We start from the raw sequence: 12010 nt of genomic DNA on the forward strand, positions 1-12010 counted from the left end.
TCCTGATTTCAGGTGATCACCCACCTCGGCATCCCAAAGTGCTGAGACTACATGGGTGAGCCACCGAGCCCATCCACTCGCTATTTTAAACTGGGTGGTCAGGGAAGGCCTCACTGAGTGCTGGTCACTCAGTGAGTTTTTGGTATTTGATATTTGATCAGATAACAGAGTGAAGGGAGGCGATGAGCCACGGAAACACGTGAGGAGGAGATCTAGGCTAGGGGATCAGCAAGCACAAAGTCCCTGCGGAGGCAGCATGATCCATGTGTGCAGCAAGACATCTGTTTGCCCAAAGCCAATAATATAAGGGAAGAGGAGTATGTGAGACAGGGTCAGAGGGGCCAAAGGGGTTGGATTACAGGGATTTTTTTGTTTGTTTGTTTGTTTTTTGGGGGGTACCAAATTTCTTTATTTGAAGGAATGGTACAAATCAAAGAACTTAAGTGGATGTTTTGGTATAACTTATAGACAAGGTAAAGGAAACCCCAACATGCATGCACTGCCTTGATGACCAGGGAAGTCACCTCACCTCATGGCATGGGAAATTAGCCCTGAGCTTAGCTTTCATTATCACTGTCTCCCAGTGGTAACTTGCAAAGAATACTCGCAAGCCAGATTTGGGTGCTCGCCATCTTCGCGCAAGTTGTCACCGGTCACCTCGCAAATTCTTTTGATGCCTTCACCCTCTTGCTCATTCAGTAATGTGTCTCAATGAAGTCACACAAATGGGGGTCATTCTGTCATGGCCAGTTTGTGCATCCAGTAGGACTGATTCACATTTTTTCCAAATGGTAAGCACACTCCATACGCATTCAGCCCGCTCTCCCGTCCATAGTCGTCCTTAATATCCTAAGGAAGGATTCGGCCACCTCCTTGGTCTCTGCAGCCTCATCAGTTTCCTCAGCATCGTTCCCCTTTCGCTCCCCGATGAGTTGGTGAAAAAGTTATGGCAAAGTCTCAAACCAACATCATCAGCGGTGAAAGGGTAAGACATGGACAGGTAAACGAGGAAGCCGTAGGCTCAGTTGATCTGGCCGGTATAAGGCGGCCTCCTGAGTTGGTGCTAGTTCTGCGCACCTGGAGTGGACGCGGTCGTCATGGCGGAGGCTAAGGACAGGCGGCGGCGGCGGTGGCTGCGCGACGCTGGAGCGGCGGCGGGGGCCTTGGGACAGTCAGAGGACGCGGTGAAGAGGTGACGGAGGGCTGGCTATGGGCGGCCGGCCGGGATGGGGGACCAGCGCCGGGTTCCGTCCAAGCACTGTTGAAGCAGGAAACCCCGACGACTCTCGGCGAAGAACGTCTGGATTACGGGGATTTGTAAAGCAGGGTGAGAACTTTGACTTTTACTCTGAAACGGAAGTCATGGGAGAGTTTCATGCGGGAGAATGGTATTGTCAAAGAATCACTGACTCAGAATATTGAATAATTTTTCGTGATGAGTACACTAAAAGTCCAGATTTCACCACGACGCAATCAACATATGCATGTGGAAATCGGCACCTGTACCTTCTAAATACATAAAAATTTAAGAAAAAAGAATCACCTTTTTTGTAATAAAAATTGTAACACAAGTTCGATTTCCCTAAGTGGATGGGCCGTTTTAACCGGGATATGGTACTATCCATTTCTGAGTCTGTCTCAGTTTCCCCAACCATAAAAAGCAAGTGCAGAAATTGGTTATGTCTAGTGTTTAAACTCAATCGGGACAGGATGTCTGTCGTCACCAGCACCGAGACAATCCCTGGGACTCAGTAGACGCTCAATAAACGTTTGAATGAACGCGGAGCTCCATCGGCCTACGCAATTCCATAAAAGAACAGCAGGTGTCGCACCAGCCCTGTAGCCGCCTGCTCAGAGCCTTTGGGGCCAGGGTGAATCAGACTCTAACAGGAACCCACTCACCACTCCTCCGCAGAAGGAGAATTCGGAATTTTCCGAGAAGGCGCTTCTGAATGCCGAATCCTGAATATCTCCTCTTAAAAAGCTGACTTTTCATTTTGGAAAAAGGGGGTCCTGGGCCCTTTAACAGCTTGCCAGGTGCTTAGGCGCTGCTTCCCAGAATGCGTGGCGCTATGTAAATGAGACGGTTTTGTGAGCGAGGATGATTCATACTATATGAAGTGAAGGCAACATTTTACAAGGACATCTTTCGTGATAAGTGAGTGGGGAGAATGTATAGCCCTTGAAGTCGACCATCTCACACCTGCCCAAAGGACGCGACCATAACTCTAAAAGGTAAGCCTTTGCGATCCTTATATAGCTGTGCGGGAAATCTGTTATTTCGCCCGGATGATCCTCAGTGGTCTGGGGTGCAGGCTTCAAACCTGTAGCTGTCTAGCGACAGAGTGGTTCAATTCCACCTTTCGGGCGGCAATCAGGAGCAGAGCGCGGTAACTTTTCTTTATTTTGTTGGTTGCTCGGGAGGCGCTTCTTCAGCCTGCACCTGGAGAGGTCGCTGCGGCCCTCCGCATTGCAAACTATTTTCTCTGCTACTGCGATCTCTGACTGTCGTTACTTATTTCCCCCTCCAGTGTATCAAAACCACTCAAAAGATGGAGAAAAGTCATCTACACAGTTCTGGGATATTGGCAGTTTGGAAATTATCCTAGATCTCTCCCCTTCAATTGCTTACTCATTCAGTGATTTGCTCACTCATGTATTTAATCACGCATGCACTGATTAATCAGTCAAATACTTGCTCAGTTGTTCATCTGTCATTCACTCATCAAACAAGCATTTGCTCAGGACGCAGCGGTGGTGACAGCCCTGGCCTTGGTCTCCTGATGCACTCAGCCCAGTGGGGGAGACAAACATTAAGCCATCATGTAATTACACATTTAATTAACAACTGCAAAGGGGATAACGGCTGCAAAGGAAATAGAACAGTGAGGCACTCTCATAAGGAGAGCTGAGCTGGTAGGGTGTCACGGGAACATTAGGGCAGACACTTGAAGGATGAGAAGGGGGAGTATTATGGGATATCGAGGGATCAGGGTGACCCCAATAAAGATGATGGGGGTAATGATAATTGCACCGTCACTCTGCACTTAGCGCTGGCATGCACAAGCCATGCAACTCCTCATAACGACCCCCATTCTACAGATGAGGAAATGGAGGCTCAGGGAGATGAAGTTTCTTCTTCAAGGTAATCTAGCCTTTTTCCTTTCTTTCTTTTGTTTAAATTTTACTTTAAAACTGCTCCTTGTAGAGCAGAGTTAACTCATAGGCAGTGTCTGGGTTTTTTTGTTTTGTTTTGTTTTTTTTTTTGAGACAGGGTCTTGCTCTGTCACCCAAAGTGGAGTGCAGTGATATGATCATAGCTCACTGCAGCCTCAAACTCCCAAGCTCAAGCAATCCTCCCACCTCAGCCTCCTGAATAGCTGGGACCACAGGTGCGTGCCACCACTCCCAGCCTCACTCAGATCACTTGGCCCATGCTATTGATTACTGCCCTGTATTTTCCTTCCCAAGCCGGCTGCTCACCAAGCCCCAGCTGTCCTGCCTCCCGAATGTCTCCTGAATCCTTCCCCTCCTCTCTGTCCCATGTCCCCAACCCTATTCTGGGCTCCTCCTCATCCCACCCTGCAGGGTCCCCACCCCACTTCCCTCCCTGGTCTCCTGCTCAGTCTCACTCCTCTCCCTTCCAGTCACCCTCAGTCTGGAGCCAGAGGGGCCTTTCCTAAATCACAAACCTGCCCCTGCCCCTCTGGTGTTCAAAACCTGCAATAGCTTCCCAGTGCCCTGAAGAAAAGATCTAATCTCCTTAGCCTGAGAATGTCCTTATAATACCTGCAGAAACTGGTCTCTACTAACCCCTCTCTCCACACCTGTGGCTCCAGTCCCCATGAATCTCTAAGCTTTCTCTTTTTGTTTGTTTTTGTTTTTTGAGATGGAGTCTTGCTCTGTTGCCCAGGCTGGAGTGCAGTGGTGCAATCGCAGCTCACTGCAACGTCCACCTTCCAGGTTCAAGCAATTCTCCTGCCTCAACCTCCTGAGTAGCTGGGATCACAGGTGCCCACCACCATGCCTGGCTAATTTTTAGCGGTTTTTTTTTGTTGTTGTTGTTTCAGTAGAGACAGGGTTTCACCACCTTAGCCAGGCTGGTCTTGAACTCCTGGCCTCAGGTGATCCACGCTCCTCAGCCTCCCAAAGTGAAGGGATTACAGGTGTGAGCCATCGCACCGGACCCTCTAAGCATTCTCAATGTATCAAGCCTTCTCCCCACCAACAGATCTTTGGCTGTGCTATTTTCTTGGCTTCGGTCTTTTTCTAGTTCTTTCTATACTCTATCCTCATCTAGGGCTCAGCTCAGCTGTCCCCTCCTCCAGGAATTTTTTCCTGACTCCCAGTCCAAGCTAGGTGTCCCTGCTCTGCTTCCCTAGCCCCATGGGCTCCCCCAACCCCATCCACTTTAGGTTGTCCCTGACTGGGAACTGGTGTGTGTCCCCTAATGGACTGTGAGCTCCACAAGGGCAGGACCTGAGGCTCAGTCCCTGTAGTACCCCCAAGTCCCAGCACTGTTGGGTAGGTGCTTAGCACATATTTTTTGAATGAATTAATAAATGGATTCCACCATGACAACTTCCCTTGCTTATTCATTTACCAAAGCGTCTGAGCGACTGCTGGACCCTCACCTCAATTCCCAGAGGACTTGCTGTTATGCAAATAAGAGAGGGCTTGGATTTTGCAATGGAGATGGCTCCACTCTATCTCTAAACAAAAAAAATGGTCATATATTTGCTTCTGTCAGTCTTGGGTTGGCCCCAGTCGTGATCATATGGAAAACAAAAGGAAACACATCTTCAGTGTAAAATAATCGCTTTTTTGTAGTTGTAGTTTGTAGAAAATCCAAGATGACTCCTCATTCCTAGCCTGAGTGGTCTTTAGCAGTTTGCTGTGCAAGTCTGTCAAGATCGTCTTTTTTTTTTTTTTTTTTTTCTCAACATAGTGATATGGGTCGGGGTAGGGAGGGGGGGGTCTCACCATGTTGCCCCATGCTGGTCTCAAACTCCTAGCCTCCTACCTCGGCCTCCGAAAGAGCTGGGATTACAAGGGCAAGCCACTGTGTACAGCCTATTAGGCTTCTTGTGTGTATAGTTTATCTCCTTAGCGGCTGTCTTTAACCCATAGAGCATACAGGCTCCATCACTAAGAGACCTCTGTGACCCCATACCTGCAGGCTCAACTTCTGACCCATTACTTTTTTTTTTCTTTTGACAGAGTTTTACTCTGCCAGCCAGACTGGAGTGCAGTGGTGCAATCTTGGCTCACTGCAACCTCCATCTCCTAGGTTAAAGTGATTCTCCTGACTCAACCTCCCAAGTAGCTGGGATTACAGGCGTGCGCCACCACACCAGACTAATTTTTGTATTTTTTGTAGAGACAGGATTTCACCATCTTGGCCAGGCTGGTCTCAGACTCCTGACCTCAAGTGAGTCGCCCATCTTGGCCTCCCAAAACGCTGGGATTACAGGCGTGAGCCACCGCGACGGGCTGTGGCCCCTTACTTTTTCTAGTAGGAGGCACTGCCTGTGCGTACAGGAAGTTCTCATGACTGTCTTCCTTTTATCCTGCTGTAGACCCATTGACTAGAAGGAGTTCCTGCAAGGGTGTGTGTGTGTGTGTGTGTGTGTGTGTGTGTGTGTGTGTATGATCTCTGCGTGTGTGTAGTCCTTCGACAATCTAACTTCACCCTCTCTTACTAAAAGGAAGCCAGCCAATGGGTGTCAGGAGGAAATAAACACCGCAGCCTGGTGAATGCGTTTTAAGAGCTTTTATTGGCAACAGTGCAGAACCAGGGGAGAGGGGACGGCCCATCGCCAATCTGCCCCAGCCCCCCGAGGTCAGGTGCAAAATACAAAAAGAGAACCACAAATACAGCATGGGGTCGGGGGGTCGGGGATTCATTGAATTGTGGTTGGCAGGGGGAAGCCCTGCTCACACTCTCACACTTGCACCCAGAATTGTCAAAGATACAGATTGTAAAAATCTACGATCCCTCAGGCTTACTCACAAAAAATAAAATCTCATGTCCCCAATGAACCCAGAGTCAGACGACAGCTGGAGCATCGGCAGGGACAGTCAGAAAGGAGATAAGTGAAAACGGTCAGATGGACACAGGCAGGGGAGAAAAGACAGAGGGAGAGAGACCATCAGGAACAATCAGAGGGGCCGAGACGATCAGAAAAGAGTCAGCCTGAGACAGGCTGAGCCAGAGTTTCTAGAAGCAGTTTCCAATTCAACGGCTCGCTTTGAGGGCCAATGTGACCTAGGCTGAGGTTGCAGAAGCGCTCACACACTCACGCGCACGCACACACACACATCCATATATAATATATTTATTTATACATAATAGATATAATTGCCTTTCAGAAACCAGGAAAGGGATAAATAGCTACGGAATGGGTCTGGGATCAGGACAGGAGACGCGCGACAAGCGGCACGTGGAATGTTTTTCATGCAGCACGGATGGAAGGCGGCGTGGTCCACCCCCCGATATTAAAAAATATAAATTTGCCTCGTAAAGAAATCCTCATGAGATGAAGCGCAGGGAACGGCAGGGTGGGAGAGCCAAAACCAGCGTCAGGGCTGGGGGGACTTGGGCATGGAATCATGAGATTCCAGCCCCTTGAGTCTGGCAGTCCAAAAATATTGGGGGTTTGGGAGTACCAAAGCCTCAGCTCTGAAATCTTCTCCGGAAAAATGTCACACCCCTCACTCCCTTCCTAGAGAGGATGTGGGGGACCAAGGTGTGGGAGAAGTTGGCGTCCTAGGCTGGGGATCCGTCGGGGGGCCTTAAAGAAAAAGGCCAGGGCTGAGGGTCCTGAGGAGAGAGAGGCCAAGTGGATGGAGGACTGTCACCCCCTTCTCGGCTCTGTCACCCCTTGAGTCTAACTCACTGTTGAGGGGAGGAAGAAGGGGGATGGACGGAAGGGAGACCAAGGAAAGGCTTTCGGGAGTGGGGGCATTATCCCTCTAGAGGGGTGCTGCCCCACCCAGCTGCACCCCACAATCTGGCCAACTCATTTCACAGTATAAATCACTCCAGCAGGACGGCATCACAGCACCCCCTGCTGCCTGAAAGCAGAGCGGCCCAACGAGGAAGGCCAGGAGGGCCGGCTGGCAGGGGGCAGGGTCTTGGGATAACACTGTCATGAGAAACAGGGCTGGGGGCTGATTTCGGGATGGGGAGCCTTAGGAGGCCAGAAATGCCAATCAGAGCCAGTTTTTCTGGGAGGGAGTGGCTAGACAGTGAAGGAAGGATGTTCACATTTCAAAAGAAGTCTGGTCGGGGGATGAGATTATTCTAGGGGGGCATCAAATTCCCTTTAAGGGGGGGCTCACTTCTGCCCATAGTAAAGAGGATCTAACCCCATGGAAATGTGGGATCAATAAGCTAAGGTCAGGAGTGCCGGGGAAACCAACCTAGGCACCCCAAAAAAAGGGTGGGTATGGGAGACATTGGGTGGGGGGTGGCATTTTTCCTTGTTGAGCCTCTCTGGAGAGGACTGCAGCCCACCCCACAGTCTACCTCCCACCCCCGTCCCTTCATCCTCACACAGGACTGCCCGAAGGTGGGCGTCACCCCACTCCTCCTCCCCACCCATCCCCAGAGCTTGGGTTGACGTCAGGGACCCAACAGACAGCTGGGGGTGTCCATCCCCTTCCCACCCCCTGTCCCCAAAGTCACCAGCTCTCTGGCCTCGCCGGGGCACAGAAACAAGAGGCAGGACAAAACACAAGGAATCCTCCTGTCCGATGGCAGTGGCGCAGTGGCCGCAGAGGGTCAGACGGAGGAGCCGGGGAGGCCACACGCCCACTTTGTCTCTTCCCCTCTCTCTCCTCCTCCTCCTCTTCCAAGTCTCTCTCCCTCGTGTGTTTGTTTGTTTTGTGTGTCTAAAGAGTTCACAGAGCAAGGAGGGAGGGCGAGTTCAGGGGATCGGAAGGCTGGTCACTGCCGCTGGTGCGTTGGGCGCCGGCGAACGCGGAGACCTCCGGGCAGGTGAGGACAAACGAAGAAGTGTACGAAGGGTTAACAACGGGGAAGGGGTCGCCGAGGACTTGAACTTCACTGTGTGTAAAGAGAGAAGCCGTCAGGTTGGGGGGTGCGTCTTGGCTGGTCTGGAAGGGCAGGGGCGGTGGTGGCGGGGGCGGCAGCAGCCAGCTGAAGCCATCTTCCTTAGCCGGTGCTGAGCCCGGCAAATCTCTCACCTCCGCCAGCGGGCCCGGCCCAGGCCCCTCTTCGTAGGGGATCTTGCAGCCCGGTTTGTGGGCCACCAGCACAAACTCCAGACGTTCCTTCTCCTTTTGGAGCTCGGCGATCTCCGACTCCAGCTCTGCTTTTTCTTCCTCCAACTGATCTGTCTCCTGAGGCCGGGGAGGCCAGGTCACAGAAGAGAGGGAGGAAGGAGAAAAAAGCTTGTCAGTGACAGGGAAACTTGGGTCATGGCTCCCCTGGACTTGCTGCTGGAAGGCAGCCCCAGGCTGAGAAAAAAACACCCCCTGAGATGGAGTCCTGGTGGCCATGGGAGTTGGGGCAAGGGTCTTGCCTTCTAGGAGCCTCAGTTTCCCCCGTCTGTCCAAAGGATGGTAGGGAAGGGGCCAGGTTTATGGGGAAGTCTCTGGTACACAGGAGGCACTCAGAGGTTTGTTGAATGAATGAACAATCGTTATGTGGTTGGTTTTGTTTTGTTTTTGAGACAGTCTCGCTCTGTCCCCCAGGCTGGAGTGCAGTGGTGCAATCATGGCTCACTGCAGCCTGGACCTCCTGGGCTCAAGCAATCCTCCCACCACAGCCTCCAGAGTAGCTGGGACCACAGTGGTGTGCACCACCATGCCCAGCTCCTTTTTTTTTTTTTTTTTTTTTTTTTTTTTTTTTTTTTTTTTTTTTTTTTGTAGAGACAAGGCCTCCCTGTGTTGCCCAGGCTGGTATCAAACTCCTGGGCTCAAGCAATCCTCTTGCCTTGACCTCTCTCAAAGTGCTGGGATCACAGGCATGAGCCACTGTTATATGTTTTTAATGTGTTTCCTTCTATTACCCCTCCGTCTCTACCTCCCATGGAAGAGATCAAGCAGAGAAGGGAAGTTGACAATTCCCTTGTTCCCTCAAGGAGTAACAGCTTACCCTGCAGGCATACAGTAGGGAACTCTCAGACCAAGGGAGGACATAGGAAGGGAGTGGGTTTTGGGGGATGCCACTAGCACCAGGAGAGTTGTGGGTGGCTAGGGCAGGAGGTGGAATAATTTCATTTCATAGGCTTTCCAGAGTGTTAAGGGTAGAAGGAGCCTGGGAGATTTGATGAGGGTTTGGAGAGATGGAGAAACTGAGGCAAAATGTGTTGTTACTTGCTGAAGACCAGATGGGAGAAATGATGGGAGCGCCCCTCTCCTCAAGGGCCCCGTGTGGCCCCTCGGGATGAAATGAAGGCTAGGAGAGTAGTGCATGGGGTCAGGAAATGGGGGGGACCAGTAGTTGATTTAAGTACATGGTGGTCTGTGTTTGTGCCCTGGGCTACCCCATCTGGCCACACCAGTAACCTAGTTCCATATGCGGAACATCTAGTTCTCAACCCAGGACAAGGGTACAGGTGGAGAGGGGGCAGAGAATGGGGAGAGAGCTCCCCTCAGCATCCCCTCTCCCACCCTAGGGCCTGTCCTCACCGCCTGGAGTCGGTCAGTCAGCTCCCTCCGCCGGTTCCTGCATTTAGCTGCTGCTAGTTTATTTCGTTCCCGGCGCACCCTTCGCTTCTCCTCTTCCTCTGGGGTGAGCTGAGTCGGGGAGATAGAGGCCATGAGATTTGGGGATGCAGCACTCCTCCACCCATCCCAAACCTCTACTTCTTTCAGAACCCCCAGGAGCCAAAAAACAAGCCTCCAGTCCTCGCTCGTGTAGCAAGGATCTTGGGGTTTCTGTAACACTGAGGCCTTAGTGGAGTCCCCCTCCATTCATAAGAAACTTCCTGCCTCTCTTGCTTCCCCCGACCGAGGCCAAGTTCTGATGCCCCTTACTCACCGTCTCTTCTCGGGGTCTCCTTGGCCGGGCGCGGGCTGCGCGGGCAGGCCCAGGCCCACTGGTGGTTCCGCTGGTGGAAGGCCCACCACTGCCACTCGCTCCGCCACTGCTGTAGCCACTCATGCCTGGCGTGGAGTAGCTGGTTCCCGGCATGTCGTAGGGATCGACGACCGGGGGCTGGGAGGCCAGTGGCTGCCCCTGGGACTGGGCCATGGAAGAGATGAGGGTGGGTTGCACAAGCCACTGGAGGTCCTGGCTGGTTGTGATCGCGGTGACCGTGGGCACGAAGGAACCGGGCATTTCCCCGAGACCGGCGCACTCCTACGGGGTGACACATACACACACAGGCGTAGACACACAAACAAAGACACCAACACACACACACCCAACACACATAACACACACCGACCCCGTGAGTGAGCACAGGGTGAGCGAGTGTGGATGTGTGTGTCACAGGGAAAAAGCCACGACACCCACCCTTCCACTACACCGTGACGCAGTGGTTAATGAGAGGATTTCTGCTCAACTGGCTTCTACCTCCTCCTTCTTCCTCGGGGAAAGGTTGCACGGTTCCAGCGGGTGGTGAATCACACCCCGGGTTGGTGACTCTTAGGTGTAGGGGGTGGAGAGGAGGCTGGACACAGCCGGCTGACAGAACCCCCGGGACGGAGCCACAGCCACACACACAGCCACAACACCCCACCCCCACCCCAGAGGCAAGGGGAGGGAGAAGGAGAGGCCTTAGGCCAAGCCTTCCTCTACACTCACACACACACACACCCCTCTGCGCGAGGTCCCATGTAGGGGCGGGGGTCCCAGTCAAAAGGGTGTTTGGGGGACGGGCCTAGGAGTTTAGAACAACGTTTCAAGTTACTGTCTCTTTTCAGAGTGAGACTGACGAGTGACAGTTTAGGGTGAACGGACAGGTAGAGAAAAGTAACCACCGAGGCTCCCTTAGATTGTCGCGGTAGGGGAATGGTGCGGAACCGAGCCCCCAAGCTTCAGCAGCGCTCATCTCCCCCCTCCCGTAAATGGACTCCTGGAACTGCTCTGAAGGCTTAACTACTCTCTCGGGGGGCGTGGTGAGGGAAGGGCTGGCTCTCCGGCCAATCAGCGTCCTGGGAACCCAGAGGGGGCGGAGCTCCTGGAGACCACCTGGCTGGTTGCCCTTCGGTTCGCGGTTCTAGTCCTGTCTTGGGACACACTGGAGGAACCGGGCATCCGGAGCAGAGGGAGTGGGAATCTGTCTGTGAGTGCCTGGAGAAGAGGGTGACAGCCACCGTATCTCTTCAAGAAACGCCGGCACACAAGCAGACACCCCCTGCTCCTGAGAGCCCAGGGACCAGATCCCCGCAAGGGTCTCGCAGATCCATTGGGTCGCAGAGAGCCGCTCTTGTCACGACAGGGATCCCCTCGCTCTGCCTCTAGAGGCGCGGAAAAGAGACCCAGCCGCCAAGGAACCACGGGTTCCGGGGACAGAGAGGGGGAAGGAAACTGCACCCTACAAATAGGAAGGGAAAGCTGATTGGCCAAGGCGTGCGCCCTGGCGGCCAATCGAAACGCCGGGCTGCCCCCTCCCTTAGCAACGTGGCCCCGGCGTTCCAAAATAGAACGCTCCCGGGACGTCAGGGGCGGGGCGGACGAAGGGGGCGCCGCGCGCCGTGCGTGCCCCGCGTCAGACGGAGGATTCCAGCGCGTCAGCCGTTACGCACGGGTCCCCCGTTACGTCTCCGCGCAGGAGGCGGAGGCAGCGCGGCTGAGGGTTCGAGGTCCCTCTTCCCGATGGGTGGAGGGCTACCTGGCACCGAAGTGAGCGCTCCGAAGAAGGAGGAAAGGAAAAGAGACTACTGGAAGCTTCCTCGGGATTTCCCCCACCTGCCTAACTGCGCTAGCTTCAGGTCTGGAACCCGAGCAGGGGGCAGTCCCGGGGCCGGCTCAAAGTTCTCAGCCCCGCTACCGCATACACGTTGCACTGAGCGGCACATTCCCCACCCCACC

The 12010-nt window shown here is 53.2% G+C and overlaps 1 protein-coding gene across 2 annotated transcripts in view; it reads right to left on the reverse strand.

Annotated features, from left to right (window-relative positions):
* Positions 1–5758: 5758 nt before the first annotated feature.
* The window catches only part of FOSB (FosB proto-oncogene, AP-1 transcription factor subunit), a 7550-nt gene continuing 1298 nt past the window's right edge, over positions 5759–12010 (reverse strand). The window contains exons 2-4 of one of the 2 annotated variants that reach the window (XM_017874367.1): positions 10013–10216; positions 9661–9768; positions 5759–8367 (exon numbers count right to left, since the gene is read on the reverse strand). In XM_017874367.1, coding sequence (XP_017729856.1) covers positions 7906–8367; positions 9661–9768; positions 10013–10216 — 774 coding nt within the window. In that variant the 3' untranslated portion in view covers positions 5759–7905. Of the gene's footprint in view, positions 8368–9660; positions 9769–10012; positions 10334–12010 lie in introns of both variants that reach the window. The other variant, XM_017874366.1, reaches the window with a different exon arrangement.

The sequence above is a fragment of the Rhinopithecus bieti genome, unplaced genomic scaffold (genome assembly GCF_001698545.2).
Source record: "Rhinopithecus bieti isolate Rb0 unplaced genomic scaffold, ASM169854v2 scaffold_7888, whole genome shotgun sequence".
Classification (NCBI taxonomy): Eukaryota; Metazoa; Chordata; class Mammalia; order Primates; family Cercopithecidae; genus Rhinopithecus; species Rhinopithecus bieti.